The sequence below is a fragment of the Chrysochloris asiatica genome, unplaced genomic scaffold (genome assembly GCF_000296735.1).
Source record: "Chrysochloris asiatica unplaced genomic scaffold, ChrAsi1.0 scaffold00016, whole genome shotgun sequence".
Classification (NCBI taxonomy): Eukaryota; Metazoa; Chordata; class Mammalia; order Afrosoricida; family Chrysochloridae; genus Chrysochloris; species Chrysochloris asiatica.
This window is the reverse complement of record NW_006408534.1, coordinates 2828587-2848355: the sequence shown is the minus strand read 5'-3', so window position 1 is coordinate 2848355 and position 19769 is coordinate 2828587. Positions and strand designations below refer to the sequence as shown.

At 38.0% G+C, this 19769-nt stretch overlaps 1 protein-coding gene across 4 annotated transcripts in view; it reads left to right on the top strand.

Annotated features, from left to right (window-relative positions):
- The window catches only part of LTBP1 (latent transforming growth factor beta binding protein 1), a 636211-nt gene that overhangs the window by 521656 nt on the left and 94786 nt on the right, over positions 1-19769 (top strand). For all 4 annotated transcript variants that reach the window (XM_006835152.1, XM_006835155.1, XM_006835154.1 and 1 more), the window contains 2 exons: positions 1665-1787; positions 8047-8172. In XM_006835152.1, the coding sequence (XP_006835215.1) occupies positions 1665-1787; positions 8047-8172 (249 nt within the window). The remainder of the gene's footprint in view (positions 1-1664; positions 1788-8046; positions 8173-19769) is intronic.

Genomic DNA, 19769 nt, shown 5'->3' with positions numbered 1-19769 from the left:
ATTTTGGGTAGCCAGTGTTTAAGTTGCCTATCCTTGTCAACCCTGTGTACCGAGAGGGTGGGAATGATCCTTGCTGTGAAGTTTCATTCCTTCTTTTAAGCTACTATATCCATAAGTGTTGTATAGGTCAAGTTCATCAAATTGTATCGGATTATACTCCTTTTCCTCTTTTTTCTTCCTCTAGTCAAGTTCTGATCATCCAGCCTTTGAAACTAGGTCAAATGGGTACTATCTGCAAGTATGGGCATTCTTGTGCGTCTCCCCTCACTTCATATCAGCTGGACACTTAACTCTGCTCTAGCCATATGTGTCCATGGGCTCAGGATTCCTCAGGTCTCGATCCAGGTTAAAGGTCTTGAAAACTCTCTGATACAGATCTTTTCTGCACACATGGGGTCACCCAGAGTCAGAATCAACTTGATGACAACTAACAACCATCTTTTTTTTTTACCCTATGAATGGTACTCTATGAATCGGAGATAGTTAATATGTTAATTAGGTTCTATGAGGAAAATTTGATATGGTATCACATTGTTGAATCAGACAGTGGGGAATATAAGAGAGACTGCAACAGTCTCTAACTTTACTTCTTCCTGAAACTTTGCATACATTTGAACAGCAATCATAATTATTTACAAGAAACTTCGTAAAATGCCAAATACTGAGAAAACAAAGAAGGCTTTTTTCCTTAGCTTTTTAAAGTGCTAATCATTAAAATCGTATACAGACACAACAGAAGAGGGACTCATGGAGTGTGTTAGGAGTAATGAGCTCTGACTAGGAGTCGTTGTGGTAATAAACAGCCCTGAGAAAGATCTGCCTAGCGTTTTTTCAGTTGAGAGGAGGCCATTAATTGGCTCACATGCTCAAAGTCAAAACTCATTACTGGTTAGGCAAACCAGTCAGTTACACATAGGCTCTAAATAGATACCTTTAAAAATGTGTCCAGGTGACAACAAACCTGTTTGTGATAGCTGCAGAGTGGTTTCAACTATCCAAAAGCTCCATTTCTTACCCCCTTCTCTGCTGGTGGCCCTGTGGGTTAGGCATTGGACTGCTTGCTGGCTATCAGTTCAGTGGTTTGAACCTGCCAACTGCCCTGTGGGAGAAAGAAAGAAATTATTAATTAAAAGGCTGTTTGTACCCACCTGAAGTCAGTGTCAGCCTTTTCATTAATAATTATATTTTGTAATTTTGTAAAATGTTTCAGACCTCTTGAACATTTTAGTGTATTCTGGGTTTATTTTTATTCATACAATTTGTTTTTTTTGACCATTTCTTTTTGAGGACAGGGCGCATGACATACTTTATTATTATTTTTCCTTAGAATGCATAATACAGAATCTTGATTAAATAAATGTTTAACATATACTTAATGAATACAAATTTAAGGAATTTAATCATTATCAAGAGTAGCACTAAGAAAAGTAATTGCTATATAATTTAGGGTTTCCTTTTTCTAATCAATTTTATTTGATGTTAAAACTATAGAGATTATGACACAAAGTTAAAATCCTTTGATGTTTAGAGTTAACTTTGTTACAAATGAGAAAAATTATGGTAAAAGTGTGCGATTTTGTGTATTAGGGGAAGTGTTGAAGTTTCTTATAGTTTATTGAGTAAAAAAAGTATTTGTTTGTTTTGTTCTTACAATTGATACGTAGACATCAACGAATGCCTGGAGGACAATCACATTTGCCAGGGAGGAGACTGCATTAACACTGCAGGGTCTTATGACTGTACTTGTTCAAAAGGATTCCAGCTAGGTGACAATAAAAGATGTCAAGGTACGACTTTTTTTTTTTACTACTGAAGTACTTATTTATATCATTCTTCAGTTTTGTGATGCTTCCTGACAGTAATCTGAGATGTTGCTACTTGCTTTATCTCTGAATGAACTATGCCAGTTTGTGTTGCTAAGATCACCTTCTTGGGTCCGTATGGAGGACAGGAGGTTCTGTCTTTGTGCAGCATGGTGTTAACTGAGACACATGAAGATATATACATGTGTCTCAGTTAACACCGTGCTGCACAAAGGAACAATACGCTCGCTTTGCACGGTTCATGGTAACTGTAATCACTTGGACTTTGCTATTCCTGCCATAGGCCAACCTTGGTATTTGGTTGTAAAGGATCTGCCTGGCATTTTTATATCCTTCCTAGGCATAGTTCATTTTGTTCTGTAGGTAATACTTCTCTCTGCTTCCTGTGGTCCCTATTTTTATCCATTTCTTTTTCTCTTTCCCCAAAGCCTCACTTTAGTCAAAAGCAGGAAAGAATTTGTAATCCCTCAAACAGCTACAGTGGAGAATGGATACTGGAAAAACACAGCAGCAGTCACAACCAGCTTCAGTTAAGCACCACTGTGGACTGAATACTGGGGCTTCCTCATGTAATCTTACAACTCAAGAGACAGCCTTTTTTTTTAATGTCCTTTTGAAGTGTCACTAAACTGAGGCACAGAGAGTCAATTAGCATTCTTCCAGATGTCGAGTGGGAACACTAAGATATTTCCCCACTATTCTTCCCTGTGATATACCATACCATAAGAATTTATTACATTTATAGTCAAAGGAAACAAAATATTGAGTTTACCGTAGGGTAACACATTGAGTCATTGTTAATGCTAAGACTAAACAATCAGAGTGTTTATATTCTTATGAATTGGGCTGCTAATCTCAGCTGATCCGCAGGAGAAAGATGAGGCTTTCTGCTCCCGTAAAGATTTACAGCTTCGGAAACCCTGTACAGGGTCGCTATGTGTCGGAACCGACTCCATGGCACATAACAACAACAAATGTTTTTAGCTATACCTGGCTGCCCTACAAGTTTTCCTACATTTATTAAGTTGCCTATTTTTTTCATTGGAAACTCATATTTATAGCATGCTTATTTCTGAATGCATGGACAAATACTATTTTTCTTATTGTCTCCATACTATTAAAGCAATTCTGTGGTGGTAGTAGTTTGCCATGGAGTCAGTGCCAACTCATAGTGTCCTGAGGCTGTAAATCTTTACGGGAGCAGAAAGCCTCGTCTTTTGCCCATGGAATGGCAGGCAGTTTCAAACTGCTAATCTTTAGGTTAGCAGCTTGACTGGTAATCCCTATGCTACCAGAGCGTGCTAATACATTGTTAGTGAATATTTATATTTTACAATTCTGGATTGCCTTAAGTTGTATCACCTCTCACATGACCTAAATTGTAGTATTCTTGAGGGTGAAGATGCTGTCCGATTTCTGAAGCATGGTGCTGGGACAGTCATAGACCTGTTATCACTCTACATCCAGCTGTCTACCCCAGAGAGATGAGACACATTTGCCTTGACCTCATGAAACTTATTTTAAAAAATAAATTCCCTTACTGACCTCAAGATTTAAGTATATTGCTCTTTACCTTATTTAACATCATCTTTTCATTTTTCCATTATGATGTATCAAGGTGAATTTAAATTTTCACTTAAAAAATGTTTAAGAAAATTAAATGTGCTTGGGTTAAATGTAGTAAAGAAGGAACATTTGAATTATGTGGGAATATTTTCATTTTGGAATTTTGACATTTTAACAAAATGAATGTTGATTTATATAAAAATGCCCAAAGATGCCAAGAAATTGAATCCTGTTTTCATTACAGGCTTTTTGGCATAAAAATAATATTCTCTTTTTAAATGCCTCTCTCGTCACAGATTTTTTTTTTTTTTTTGACAGAATAAAGGCAAAACCAACTTTTAGTATAAATGGAGTAAGATTTCATTTTGCAAATTTTATAATTTAACTTTTACAGTTAAATCGTAACAATCTGATTTAGACATCTGCTTGACTAATTATACTCCTATTTTTCTCTCAATACATTGAATTTGTTTCTCTGTGGTTTGGATTGAAAGTTAACAGCTATGTGACTACTCTAAATGTATTGTACTTTATTACTATTATGATTAAGCTGTCTTATCCTCTGTCACATTGGTGATTCCAGTTATCCAGAGAGAATTAACATACCTGTTTAAAATATTTAAATCCAAATTGGTTAAAACATTCCTGAAGTCTTAATACCACATGAAGAATGATGTCTATGAATCTGTGCTCCATCCCTGCTCTTTCTCCTCCCACTTGTTGTAAAGTGCACTCTGGTCACTTCTGAATCATGGTGACTCTGAGGAGGGGCTGGAGGTTTGGACTGCAGTCTAGTGCTTATCCTACAGTGCCACACGTAGACCTCCCTTGTGTTGAATCATCTTTGCTGTGTCACTGGAGGCAGCTTTGTGATCTTGCATTAGATAGCCTACATCTATCTAATCAGGTGATTGTGTCAACAGTCTATAGATGGGTATAGAGTTCAGAGTTTATTTTAATGTGTAAAATGTAGTCAATGGCACTGCTAATAGCAACAGAGTATTCTTAAGTACAAGTATGCTGTTGTTGAGTGTCATCAAGTCAGTTCTAACTCAGAGCAATCCTATTTTGGATTTCCAAGGAGTAACTGGTGGATTTGAACTGCTGACCTTGTGCTTAGCAGTCCATTGCTGATCCTACCTACAGAGCCACACCAGAAGTCCTAAGTAGCAGTGTGTAATAGGTCTAAACTTTAAATCTGTCCTAGTAATCTCAAGAACAGTAAGGCATTTTTAATTGGAAGTGTTTCTACATTTCTCTTCACCTTCAAAGTTAATAATACTCAGGCAGCATGGAAATTTCATGCTGACAGTCTCTATAGAAATGTGGCAGGATGCATTTGAAATTCAGAACACACTTGAGTTTCACGTTTTGACTTACATATGCCAAGTTGGGAATTTCTGTGGAATCTCGGATCCATGAAAGAAACCCAATTTAAATACAGTCTGGCTTTTAGCTCCAAGTTACTGTAGCATAGTTTAGAAATGCCTCAATAAGTACTAACCCAAATTGACTGCATATGTTTCTTTAGTTCCAGATATTCATGTTGTTCTTTCTTAGCAATTTCCTGGAAAAAAAGTCTGGGAATTTGCCTTGAGTTCCTGTCATCAAACTTTTTAGACAGTTGTTTGTTAATCAATGACTTCTTTTAAAACAAGAACTGTGTGCACATTATTTTTCATACAGTGTTGCATAACAGGTAGCTTTCAGTGGGCTTCAGCATAGGATAAAATTAGAAGTAGGTGCTGGTTAGCAATAGCTAAGGGTTGAAAAGATGGATATGGACCTTGGGGTAGATCCTGAGGCCAGTAGAACTTAATGGCACTTTGTTGTTCAGTCAGTAATTATTGTAAGCAGCCCACTGGAGACAAAGAATGGTTAAAACCAAAGGTATTATCAGTCAGTAGGCAGAAAATACTGGAGTCCTTGGTTGGCACGAATGGTTAATCATTTGACTACTAACTGAAAGAATGACCATTCTGAGGTAACTTGGAAGCAAATCCTGGTGATCTATTTCAGAAAATCCTACAGAGCAGTTGTACGCTCTATGTATAGGTTCTACATGAGTCAGGATTGATTCAAAGGCAAGTGGTAATTGTTATTTTGTTAGAATACAAACATAGATGCCAGAAATTTTATAAAACAAGTGAAATTTTTTAAGAGTGAATTTATATTGAGAACTATGCAAGCAGAATGATTCATTGCTCTTGCTTGAAATATCTGGAAATTGGTAACAGCAACAAGAATGGAAGGAATATTAAGAAAATATGATTAATCTCTGCTAAGTTTCTAATTTTGATTCAGCAATATCTGATAGCCCAACCAGTCTGAATAAAATAAAGATAGAAAGGTAATGAATTTGGGATTAACAAAGACAGATGACTAGTCAGTGCTACTGTCAGAATTTCTGTTGCATAGTGAGATCAACGGAGCACACCCAAGCTTAGGAGAACAGGGACGCAGGGAAAGGGATGACTTTATTGAGGAGAAAAGGAGAAAACGCACAAGCTTGGTGGCTAAGTGTATTCTAGAAATGATTCCTACCTATACTTTCTCTGTGTTCCTATTAAGCTTTGCAGTCATTTGTTGTGTGTATTTCTGCCTCCCCCATTACAATGTAAGCTTTCCTAATGGCAAGGACCCCATCTCATTCAAGCTCTCGTAGGGAGCATCCAGTAAATGTTTTGCAACTGAATTAAAGATGGACTTCTAGGAGAAAGTAGTGAAGGCCTCATTAGTAAGAGATAAAGGATGTCTTACGAGACTTCAGGAAGATAGGAAATGTATTGACCAGCTGGGGCAGAGGACATGTTATAGTTGTTATGACCCCAATTAACTAAAAGAACTTTAACCAATCATTGTTAAGTTAGTAGACAATGAAGCTCACTGTGAGGAACTATGTGGTAAACAAACATTCATTATATACTATCAATGTGCCATTCGTTTGGAGGCACAGTTCAACTCTTCAGTTCTTCTCTTCAAGGAGCTTTTGGTGTAATGAAGGACACAGGTGAGTAAACTAAGAGAATGCAGTATAAACAGGCAATTCATATCATTGTCAGCATGGCGAGGTGAGCCATCATCCTCCAAGATTCCATACATTGCCACCTAACCAACATAATTAGGAGGACTTGATAAGAACATTTCACTTACACCAAGCACTTCATGCATGGTGAATTTTTAGGTGTGCCTGGGAGCCTGGCCATGGGAGCATAAAGCACTGCCATAGAATCAACTCTAAATCAGGCGGCACCATGTATTTTGGAGGAGAACTGGGCCCCATCGAGTTTTTTCTGGCTGTGATCTTTCAAAATGAGATCACCAGACTCATCTTCCAAGGTGCCTTTTGGTGGACTCGAACCTCCAACCCTTTGGTTAGCAGCAAATACCTTAACTAACCATTTGCACTTCCATGACGTTCCATGAGAGTATAATATGAGGGGGCTTCAAAAAGGTTGTGGGAAAATGGGCTTAATAGATAATAGAGTTTTTCCATGAACATGTTGAAGCCTCCTTGTATGGTCAACACTCATTTAAATATACAGTATGACCTCCTAATGAGGCATAATATTAGCTACCACTTTTGGAATCTTTGTATTGTAGGCATTGCACTAAAAGCGCTTTAACCTTTCTCAATAATTTCATTGTCACGAAGCCATGTTAATAATCAGAACTTTCCTAGTCTGAAAAGCCTTCCTTTTCATCTATTTCATTTTGGATATCCATTTTCAGTGAAACATAGATTGGAATCTATTACCTTTATATATAGTCAGTTGATATTTGTGAAGGACCTCTGATAGTGTAGTGGTTGTGGGTCAGGCTGCTAACTTCACAGTCAAAACTGCTAGCAGTTTGCGGGAGAAAGATGAGGCTTTCTACTCCCATAAAGATTTACAGCCTTGGAAACCCTATGTAGGGTCGCTATGAGTCAGAACCGACTCCACTACACGTAGGCCTGTGAAGAGCGATTTATGAGACAAATACTATACAAAAGACATCACCTACCCTTAAGAAACTCACATCTTAGAGATAGATAGTAATGGATGAGGCAGTGTGCACAGAGATGGACAGAGGAGGACACAGCTATTTCTCGATGAAGAATATTTTAAGAAGTTGTTCTATTAAAGTGGTGCTTGGGATAAGCACTGGGCTGCAAACCACAAGGTTGGCAATTCAAACCCACTAGCTGATCCTCAGAAACCCTATACATGGTCTCTATGAATCAGAACTGATCCTATGGCACTTAACAACAACATGTCTAAAATAAGGGTAGCTTTGCAACAAACCTATGCAATTGTTATTTTTATAGCTTGAAAATGGTTGAACAGTAGCGGTTACATATAATTCCATCTAAATAGTTTGTCTTGTAGTCTGTTATATTGACAATGTAGGTGTTACATAAAATAGTCTCCAACTATCTCCTGTTTTCAAACATATCCATAGTAAAAGATGGCACCAAAACACCCAACTGACAATGAGTCAGTTCTGACTCATAGCATCCCACAGGACCAGACATTGTTTCATTCTGTTATATGTAAGTTCTCCATGAATTGGCATCCACTTGAGAACAGCTGACAATAACAACTATATATCTGATATCATAAAAAGCAAAACTAATTTGTTTCCAAGTATTTAGTAACTTTCTTTTAAATTCCAGATATTAATGAATGTGAACAACCAGGGCTCTGTGGTTCTAATGGGGAGTGTCTAAACACAGCTGGCTCTTTTCACTGTGTCTGCGAACAGGGCTTCTCCATCTCTGCAGATGGCACCTCATGTGAAGGTAAGATGAACAGTAAAAATCACACCATACTTGTATACAGCAGAAGACAGCTCATTCTCTAGTTAAACAGGCAAAGACTTTAAGGCACTTGGAGATACTCATAGTTCAAAGCTCCAGAGCATGTACCTGAAAGCATTGCTCAGGGGTTATTACAATTTACAAATGATAACCGAAGGTTGTGACCATGAAAATACTTGCAGATGGTTTCACTGTTGGTGTAGAATTAATGAATTGAAATATGCAGAGATGACAATTTTAGATACATGTGGGAGGCCTATAGGAAAAAAAATGGAGACCTCCCAGATGGAGCCTGAGGCCCTACTTGTTTTGATTTGCTGCACATATATCACTGTATAAAAAATAATTTCTTGATTTGTTTCTCTGTGCCATTGCCAGTAGAGATTTTCTGATCATTTCTCTTACAGTCTTAATGCTAAGCCATTGTATTTTCTTGCTTGTCAATATTTACTATCCTCGCAAAAGCTAATTAAGTTTTAAGGTGGTAAAATAGCATTGGCAATAACACTTACCAACAACACTTAACAACAACAATATACTAGGATAAGTCCAAAAGTATTACTTCTAGAGTTCTAGAAATTGCTAGTTCATATGTGCACAAATTTCTTCCAAACAAAAAGTGTTTGAACATGTCCCTGTGATTAGTGGATGACTGCAGACAAGTTCTCTGAGTAATACACTTGTCTTAGCCTCATTAAGTGGAGTTCTTTTGTGGCACTGTGGTATAAGCATTGGATTGCTTACTGCAGGGTCAGTGGTTCAGGCCCATCAGTTGCTCCTCAGAAACCCTATACAGGGTTATTATGAGTCAGAATTGACTCAATAACACTTAACAACAGCAGTAATCAGAACAGTGACTTCCAAGGGGATATGCTGGGTCAGTTCAATTCAAGGCAGAGAAGTCAGTTTAGAAGGTTAGGGTGACTATCTTATGGAATTCCAAAAGGGCACTCTTGATAGATTTTCTCAAAGGACACAGGATGGCCATGGGGGCAAATTATGAAGAAGTTTTAAGAAAATTGAAAGGTTGCATTGGTGAGAAAATTGCCAAGAATGTTGCACCAAGGAATTCATTTCCATCACAACCACATACCTGTTGTGCATCATCCTTCGATGGTAGCAAGGGCTATCTTACAAAAGTTTCATTTGGAAGCCTTATTCTATTCACTCTCCAGCCCTAATCATGTCCCTTTATACTTGTTCCCAAAGCTCAAAGCGCATTGCAAAGGAACACAGTTTGAGTCCCTCCGGGATGCCAAAATGGCCATTTTGACATGGTGTAAAAAGAAGAGTGCAGAATTCTTCAGGGATTTTTGTTGTTGTTGTTAAGTGCTGTTGAGTTGGTTCCAATTCATAGCGACTATGTACAGAGTTTCCAAGGAGTGGCTGGTGGGTTTGAAATGCCAAATTTGGGGTTAGCAGTCCAGTGCTTATACTGTAGCGCCACACCAGAACTCCATAGAGAGATAGAAACACCTCATTCAGAAGTTTATCTGTCTAGATGGAGGACATGTAGAGAAGAAATAGCTTCACATTTTGATATTTTTGTTTAATCAAGGTTTCTATTACTATCCTTTTTGACTTACCCTAGATTTTCAAGTTTCAACAGTACTGATAAGATCATAACACTTTTAATATTATATTTTGATCAACTGAGGACTAATTCATCTGAACTGTTTTTAAAGTAAACTGAAAAGATTCCCATAATCATAATTTCCATCCATCACTTTGAGAATGTAGGTTACCGAAGCAAGCTAAATTTTAAAAGAAGTGCATTGTAAAGGTTCTGCTCTGGGCCCAAGGTAGTACCCAAGTCCTTTACACTAAAAACAGTTCAATAAGATGTGTCTGCTCTCCTTGCCAGTATCACAAGTGGACCAAGCTTACTACCACAACCAGGTTCATCTGAAATGAATTATTGTATTGGGAGAAATAAACTGATTTTATCAAAATTTATTAAAATTGTTCTGTTTCTGAGCAGACAAAACATCAGTGCCAGATTTGGCTTCAAGAAAAAGAGAGAGTGTAGAATGAGGTTTGAGCAAGCATACTGGGGATTGGAAGAGATCAAGAGTTGGAAAATGGAGGGGAAAACCATAACAATGTGTCAGCTATAAGAGATGTGAGGGGAATCCATTTTTCAGTGTTTTGGGTTTCATGTTAATCTTGTATTGTAAGCTCTGCATGGGGAGTTCTTAGAGAAGATATTGCATGAAGGCAGACATTCCTCTAGAGAGATTACAGACAGAGAATGCTAGCTCATCTAAGCTATGGGTGAAGCAGATTTGCAAAATCCCTGAATTCCATTAAGATACAGTTGTTTCTTCAGTTGCTCTAAATAAAAGATCATGAAGGCTTCCTTCACAGAAAAATGTTCTAAGTTATACCCACTGATGGTTCTATCATGATGTGTTCATAAAAAATGTAAGTTGCCTCAAGGATTCTCTAGTCAAAACTATTATTCTAGAAGAATGTACCAAATATAAATGGATTCACATTTATTTTGTCTCTTATACTTATTAATTTTTCTTTAATTCTATACCCTTTTAAGTGTCAATTTCTACAGTTCAAGAATCTTACAGTCACTAATTGAAGTTCTAGTTTTGTTGGTCATTCTTTGGCAAAAAAAATTCTTATAGTGCTTTGTGAAGTACTCCACTTAAGTCTACTCTCTTTCTGAACCACAAATAAGACAATAAATAATAAAATATGTAATTGGGAGTATTGTGCTGATATATTGTGAATGGAACTGAAAATCTCCCTATATTAAGCATGTTATTCTCTTTCTATAATAAGCTCTGCAAGACTTTCATCGTTTGTGGGCTTAATCCAATATACTAAACTGGTCCAAAATTTCTTTTGTTGGACTTAGTCTGAAACTTGTGGCAGTAGCTCTGTGTCCTGACTTTACCCCTGGTTGTGGTTTAGGATGAAGCCAACTCATATGATTACTATTTAGCTATGGAGCTGATATCCCTACTACTTCAGGGAAATGGCTGGTAACTCTTCCTCTGTGCCCTTCTACCAACTCACGTCTTGTGAAAGCAATGAGGCCACATTGACACCAGGGCTGGCATGCTTGGCTCTTCGCAAAGCTAAGTGAACCCTGAATTCTGTTTCCATCAGATTCTGGCTTCCAACTAGGGAAGGATTGGTTGTCCCCTGATTTCCCATGACTAAGAGAGCTGTCAGTGTCTGGTTGTAGTTAGTGAACCATAATGAAGAGGCATGCTCTGTAAAGATGACCTGTCTTGAATATCATGGCCGGTTTTAGCGAAATAAAAACACACCCTTCCCATTCTGTATGTGGAGCTCTAGTTGCACATATCCAAGAGAAGGAGGAAGAATACACAGATTCTCCCACAGAAGATAAAGAGCATTAGTGTTACTTGAAGTTCAGCTGGAGTTGGGTGGAAACTATGTGGTTGGTGAGCATCTATTATTCACTTACTTACGCACTCAACAATTAATTACTTTATGTCAGGCATTATTTTGAGAGCAAAACATACATGGTCCTTGCCTACACAGATGCACCATTCCAAGAGGGGAATCAGAATACAGTCTGTGTTTATATTTAAATAGTAGAATATAGTTATACCTTATAGAGCCAAGTGTAAGATGCCATATATAATGTACTGCATCGTTATTTTTCTCAAGTCCAACACTTGGATTCAGAAAATTACAGGGGAATGGGACACTTTTTTAAACTACTGTAGTAAAACACACATACCATAAAGTTACCCTTTTAGCCATTTTAAAATATACAATTCAGTGACATTAAGTATATTTGTGATACTGTGCAGCCATCAGATCACGTAGATCCAATTCTGAAACTTTCCATCACCCCACACAGAAACCTAAGACCCATTAAGCAGTCACTCCCCATTCCCTAGAAGCCCAGCCTTTGGTAACCACAAATATGTTTTCTGCCTCTATGACTAGCCTATTCTGGACATTACATATAAATGAAATCGTACACTACCTGGGCTTTTGTGATAGCCTTCTCTCACCCAGCATAGTGCTTCCATGCTGTGGCCCATATCAGTGTCTCACTCCTGTTTTTATGGCCCAAGACTATTCCAAATGGGGTCCTGTTGTTTGATTTTTTCCCCTTGATGTTTCTTTCATCTTCCAGCTGCAGTTCATTTCCTTGGTCCACAGGCTTATCACTCTTCAGTGCTTTCATCTTGAATATAAAAACAAAGGAAACTTTCCTTTTTCATTCTGCTCACTATTCCTTAGCTCATTTTAACCTTACCTGGAGTCCTGGTGTGGCGCTGTGGGCTAATGCGTCAGACTACAAAGTCATTTGAACTGTAAGGTTGGTGGTTCAAGCTCACCAGCTGCTCCTTGGAAACCCTATACAGGGTCGCTATGGGTCAGAATTGACTCAACTGCACTTAACAACAACAACAACAACATTTGGGCTGTGAACCGCAAGGTAAGCAGTTTGAAACTACCAGCTGTTCTGCGAGAGAAAGATGAGGCTTTCTGCTCCCGTAAAGATTTACAGCCTCGGAAATCCTGTATAGGGTCGCTGTGAGTCGGAATCGACTCCACGGCACATAACAACCACCACCATTAGGTTAAAAAAATCACAGTCCTTTTGTTCTTTTGCCATTTACTCATTGTGGAATTTTAATTCCTATAAAAAATATTTATTTTTGCATTTATAAGCCAACTAAGGGTTCAGTTTCATTGTCCTCAGCAGAATGTGTGTCAGTGGAAGAATACAGACATAAGTCATCACATCAGCCACAACAGTCTAGTAGGGACCCCCTAAAAGTCCAACAACACAGATAGAGCACCAGTAGCTTACATGGACCTCTGTTGTGTGCCATCCATGATTAACCAACCAACCAACCAACCATTCAACCAACCAGTGCCCATCGAGTCAACACAGACTCTTGGTAACCCCATGTATGTTAGAGTAGACCTGTGCTCCATAGGGCTTTCAGTGGCTGGTTATTCAGGTAGAGATCATCTGTTGTTAAGTGTTGTGCGGTTGGTTCCAACTAATAGCAACACTGTATAAGGTTTCCAAGGAGCACCTGGTGGGTTTGAACTGCTGATTGTGTGGTTAGCTGTTCAGTGCATATCTGACAGCACAACAACCATGACGAATTACCCCTTTAAGCCCTGCCTACCAGAAACCATCCTAATTCATTCATTTATTTGAAAGCTATTTATCAAGTATATACTATATGCCAGCCACTGTTCTAGGTTATTATTGGCTGTCAGCCAATAAAGCAATAATCCCAGCAAATAAAACAATAAAAAAATCATTGTTTATTATTGGAGGTCATAAACAATAAGCTAAAAAGTTAAAAAAAACTATGCAGTATGTTAGAAAGTGGTAAACACTATGAAAAAATGAAAATGGAGAATGGAATAAGAGGAATCTGAAGACTAGAGCTAGGAATGGGAAGCTGGTATGATAGTAAGTAAGGGGTCAGCACACGCTATTCTGCCTCTTAAATGTGGATTTAAAAGAGAAACGGTCAGTTTTCTCCTAGATAAAAATGAAGCCACGTTAAATGCCTCTCTCTTAAGATGGCTCTACACTGGCTTAAGACCTATCAATAAATACACAAGGGGCATGAAATGGCCTGTGAGGACTCCTTTTCAGTTGTCACCATGAATTCTTTGTCCAGACATGGGAATAAAATTCAGATAGACACAATTCTTACATTTCCTATTATTTATTGGAAAGGTAAACCCCAAATCTCACTTTTTTCCCCCTGTAATCCGCACCTGTATTTTCTTCCCCTGGGTAATAATGATGATGTTATTTTTTTCTCACTTTAAACAGTAATACCCTGGATTGAATACTTAATTAGCAACTTCTCTCAATTTTCAAAACAGTTCTATTATTGTTTCAAAACTTGAGATTTAGAAGATTGGAAGAGGGCTTATAATGTTTAACTCTTATAGGACTCCTAAAGGATTCTAACCAAAGTAGTCAAAGAACCAAGTCCTAGTGGAAAGAAGCTATAGAGATTCTAATGCCACAGTCTTTTCAGATATTTGGAGTCCTGGTGTGGTGCTGTAGGATCATCACTGGCCTGCTAACCAAGGTTGGTGGTTCAAACCCACCAGCCACTCCTTGGAAACCTTATACAGGGTTTCTAGGAGTCAGAATTGACTCGATGACACTTAACAGCAGCAACCATAAACCACTTCTTAGTTCATCTGTTTGAAGGGTAAAACAAGACAAATGCAAGTGATAGGATGCCCAGCCTCTTGAAGCTTACTGAGAGCCATGTTATCAGTAAGGCTCAAAGAAGTTGGGTCCAAACTCTTAGGCTCATTTTGTGTTCATTGAGAAGCAGGAAAAATAGTAAGTAAAGTGCAACATTTGCCAAATCATGGAAATAAAAATGAATTGGGAGCAAGGGAAGTTTGTTTTGAGACTTTAGGTCCATTTTCTTACGAACAGTATAGAACGAAAGTAGAAAGTTATTGCAGACAATGCTCCAAGGCATTGGTGGTTTTGTGGTATGGCGATAGAACTTTATATCTATCACCCCAAAGAGAAAATATTTTTGTAAATGATTTAGCCAAGTAGGACATTGTGGTACCTGGACACAATAATATATTACATCTGGCTGCTTGGCCCCAAAATTTTTAGCTTTTTTATTGTTTTAGGGTCTGGAATTGAAAAGTCTAGTAAGAGGATCCAACTTTAGTGTGTCTTACTTTTCTTTTTAAAAAAAGAAAAAATAGGCAGCGGGGAGGAAGGATTTAGTTTAACACTCGGAATTCTCTCTCCCCGTATACAAAAAAAGAAAGGATCATAGGACTTACCAGGTAAAGATAGTAAGTGATTTCCGCTGTCCAGGCTACTGTTGTTCACACGCACTCCTTCTGTGGATCTTCCTCTGCAGCACTGAGTGAAAATGGATGTTTAAATCATTAGGGAGAGAGCTGAGGAAATTTTGCTGGAATAAGCTGCTTTTAGGTCTGGAATGCACTTTTTCCATGCGTTGCTTGATTGTCTTTATTAAAATATCAGCATTTTATAAAGAAACTATAATAGTAGCAAAAAAAAAAAAATCAAGAGCTCTTCCTAAGCTTTTATCACTGATGATCTTTTAAAACCCCAGAAGTATGGAAAAATCATCTGTTACAGAGAGAGAAGTAAATGATCCTTTGTAGCCAAAAAAAAAAAAAAAATAGACATAAACCTGCCTGAGTGAAACCTGGGAATAGACCAAGTTAGCCCTGCCTACCTTATTCTGACACTTCATGAGTCTAGCCTCTGGGGTCCTGAAATATATTTTTGTGAATTGTTTGATAGCATCAAAGGGACCCTGGTGGTTCAGTAAATTAACTATTGGGATGCTAATCGCAAGGTCAGGTGATTCAAACCCGCCAGCTGCTCCATGGGAGAGAGATGAGGCAGCCTGCTTCTATAAAAATGACCAGTCCCAGAAATCCTATGGTGCAATTCTACCTTGTAATATAGGGTAGCTAGGAGTCAAAATTGACTCAGTGGCAATCGGTTTTGTTATTTGATGACATCAAGACCCCTAATTTCTTGTTAAGCCATGAAAGGCTGTTGTGAGCAGCACTTTGATACTTTAGATGTAATTTGGTAATATTTAAAATAAATATGGAATCCCTGAGTCATATAAATAATGAATGCCCTTGACTGCTAACTGAAAGGTGAAGGTGTGAGTCCACTCATCAGTCCATCATAAGCAAGTCCTGGCCATATACATCCAAAACACAATCAGCCTTTGAGAAACCTATTGAATACAGTTCTACTCTGACACACATGGATTTGCCATGAGTCAAAGTTTACAGCAACAGGCTAAGATGAAAATACCAATTCCAGAATCAGTACATTGTTAGGTGTCTAACTAATAAAATACTAAGTGGTTGTCTCAGAGTCCTAGTGTGAGTGGACTGGTGATACTTCTTCATCTGACTTAATTACTTTAATAAAACAATAACAATAACTGTGTTAGGGTTCTCTGGAGAAACAGATCTAATAGACTACATATACATACTAACAAATTTCTTTATATATGTGCAATTATAAACTAATAATATATAATATATATACGGGAGTCCTGGTGTGGTGCTGTGGGCTAATGCGTCAGACTGTAAAGTCATTTGAACTGCAAGGTTGGTGGTTCAAGCTCACCAGCTGCTCTTCAGAAACCCTATACAGGGTCGCTATGGGTTGGAATCGACTCAATGGCACTTAATATATAAAGTAGTCCTGATGTAGTGCTACAGGATAATGCACTAGACCACAAGTTCAGCTTGAGCTGCAAGGTTGGCAGTCCAAACCCACCAGCCACTCCTCAGAAACTCTATACAGGGGTCACTGTGAGTCAGAACTGACTCAACAGCACTTAACAGCAACAAATATATATAATATCTATATATAGTCCTGGTGTGGCAGTCCAGTGGATTAGGCCACAGCACCACACCAAAACAAAATAATAGTACATTTAAAAATCTTATATTTTTGTGTGAGAACACAAATGAGTATTTGACATTTACTGCATTATCTTTTATGATTATGAGGGGATATATATGCAGTTAAAGTTCAGGCTTCAACTCTAAAAAACGATCTAAAGAACTTTTTATGCATAGCATGAATATTATTCATGTTGTTGTTGTTTGTCATTGAGTCGATTCCTACCCATAGCAACTCTGTGTACAGTTTCTGAGTCACACCAGCCAGGGGTGTGACTTGAGTAAGGGTGGGACTTCAGTCATGCCATCTTACAAGATTGTAACTCAAAATCAAAGAGCACAGCCTTCGGTATAGATTGCATCTCACTGTCAAGAAAACAAAAATCCTCACCACTGGACCAATAAGCAACATTCTTATTAACGGAGAAAAGATTGAAGTTGTCAAGGACTTCATTCTTCTTGGATCAACTATCAACACTAGCGGAAGCAGCAGTCAAGAGATCAGACGACGTATTGCGTTGGGCAAATCTGCTGCACAGGAACTTTTTAAAGTGTTGAAGAGCAGAGATGTCAGCTTGAGGACTAAGGTGCGCCTGATCCAAGCCATGGTATTTTCATTAACCTCATATGGATGCGAAAGCTGGACAGTGAATAAGGAAGATCGTAGAAGAATTGTTGCCTTTGAATTGTGGTGTTGGAGGAGAATACTAAAAGTGCCATGGACTGCCAAACGAACCAATAGATCTGTTTTGGAAGAAGTGCAGCCAGAGTGCTCCTTGGAGGCCAAGGTGGCTAAGCTTCGTCTTTCATACTTTGGACATGTCAGGAGGGAACAGTCGCTGGAGAAGGATGTGATCATGCTGGGTAAGATGGAGGGTCAGAGAAAAAGAGGAAGACCCCCAACGAGATGGATCAGCCAGGTGGCATCATTAATGGCATCAAGTGTGGCAGCAGTAGTGAGGTTGGCCCAGGATCGGACATTGTTTCGTTCTGCTGTGCATGGGGTCGCTATGAGTAGGTTCTGACTTGATGGCACCTAACAACACCAACAATGTAAGTTATTGTAAAATGATGTTGAGTTGGTTCCGAATTATAGCAACCCAAACAATTGAGTTGGTTTCCATGGAGTGGGTGGTAGGTTTGAACCATCAACCTTGTGGTTAGAACTCTAATGCTGATCCTACCGCATCACACCAAGACTCGCATTTACAAACCCTATAAAGGTCACTGTGAGTTAGAACTGACTCAGTGGCACTTAACAACAACAACAAATATATATGAAGGATAAGTATATCAAATCACAAAATGGAGGACAACACACTACTGGGAATCATGGCATAGTTAATTTGAAAAATATTTTGGGGGCACACAGTATATAATGGATAGTCCATTATATAATAATAAATTAGAAGCCCTCTTTAATGAGCAAAGAATTTTTTTAAACATTTTTCTCCCTTTAAATTTTTAAACTTATTTCCTTTTTGTGGAAAATTTAAATGTTGCTTAAATTAATTTTCCTAATTTTTAATATAACGTTCTGTCAGTCCATGGTAGAAATAATGGGAAAAAAAAATTTAAATCAGAAATACACCTCGATTCTATCTTTCACTAATGAAGTCCATATAGTTTACTTATGTTTATATGTTTTGCTTTTGCAAAAAGACAAAGTATTTTGTGTCTAATTAAAATATGCTACTTTGCAGCTTAATTACACATATCTTCTGTAAGGATCGCAGATAATTGCTTTTTTTTTTAAACTGATGATACAGAGGTTTTATTGAAAATACCATGGCTTATATCAGGCATACCTTAGTCCTCATGGTGATATCTTTGTTCTTTACCACTCTAAAAAGATCTTTTATAGCAGACTTGCCCAGTGCCATACATCATTTGATTTCTTGACTGCTGCTTCTATGGACATGGATTGTGGATCCAAGTTAAATGAAATCCTTAACAATTTCAGTCTTCCATATTTTTGCATGCTTTATTGTTGTTGTTAAGTGGCACCAAGTTGGCTTCTATTCATAGGGTTTCCGAGACTTTAAATCTTCCCAAGAGTAGAAAGCCTCATCTTGTTTCCATGGAACAGCTGGTGGACTAGAATGGTGGCCCTTGTAGTTCGCAGTCCAGTGCATATAATTAACCTGTTCAGTGACACAAATGCATTTCCAGCAACAAAGCCCAAGCTTTTCTGTGTCTTCAATGAGGAGCCCTTTCTCCATTTTCTCTGTCATTCTCTGAATGAACTTATCATCAAAACAGTATGAAAAGCAGACGTCAGTATTCTTTCTGTGGATTTTTTAAAACAGTTCATCTAAGATGATTTTGTTCATGAGGATTTATATCATGGACCTGATTTTGGATGATAACAAGAGGAGCATCTTCTTGTGCATCTTTGCCCTTGTCGTCAGAATCCTAATGGAAAGAACTAGGAACATAACTTAAATACTCAAAAATTCCCAGGACTCTTGATGCTTGAAAATACACAAAATTTGAAAGCTTTTTAGTTCTATAAGGAGCTCTGGTAGCGTAGTGGTTACGAATCGGGCTGCGAACTGCAAGGTCAGCAGTTCGAAACTATCAGCTGCTCCGTGGGAGAAAGAGGAGGCTTTTTGCTCCCGTAAAGATTTACAGCCTCAGAAACCCTGTACAGGGTCGCTATGAGTTGGAACCGACTCGACGGCACTTAACAACAACAATTAGTTCTATATTTTGTTCTGATGTAAATGAACATTTACTAAGTGGATATTTTCAAAGTCATGAAAAAGTATGTGGAGTAGGAAGAGGAACTGGAACTATTTGGGTGGATCCAGGAAGAGACCAGGTCTCATAATGCTCTGATTCCATCACAGTGCTTAACATTAACACTTGTTAGTTAGTTTATCTGTACATTCGTCTATTTTTTTTTTTGTTGTTTTACATACCTAATTTTGCTATCTACAAATAATGATAGTTTTATTTCTTCTCTTCCCATTGCATTTTTCATTTCTTTTTCTGATCTTATTACACCTCCTAGTCCCTCCATTACAGTGTTGAATAGAGGTGATAATAGTTTGCTTCCATGTCTGATTCCTCTTCTCCATGAGGAAAGCATTTAGTATTTCTTTGTTGAACATTATATATGTTATAGGTTTTATAGCTAGCCT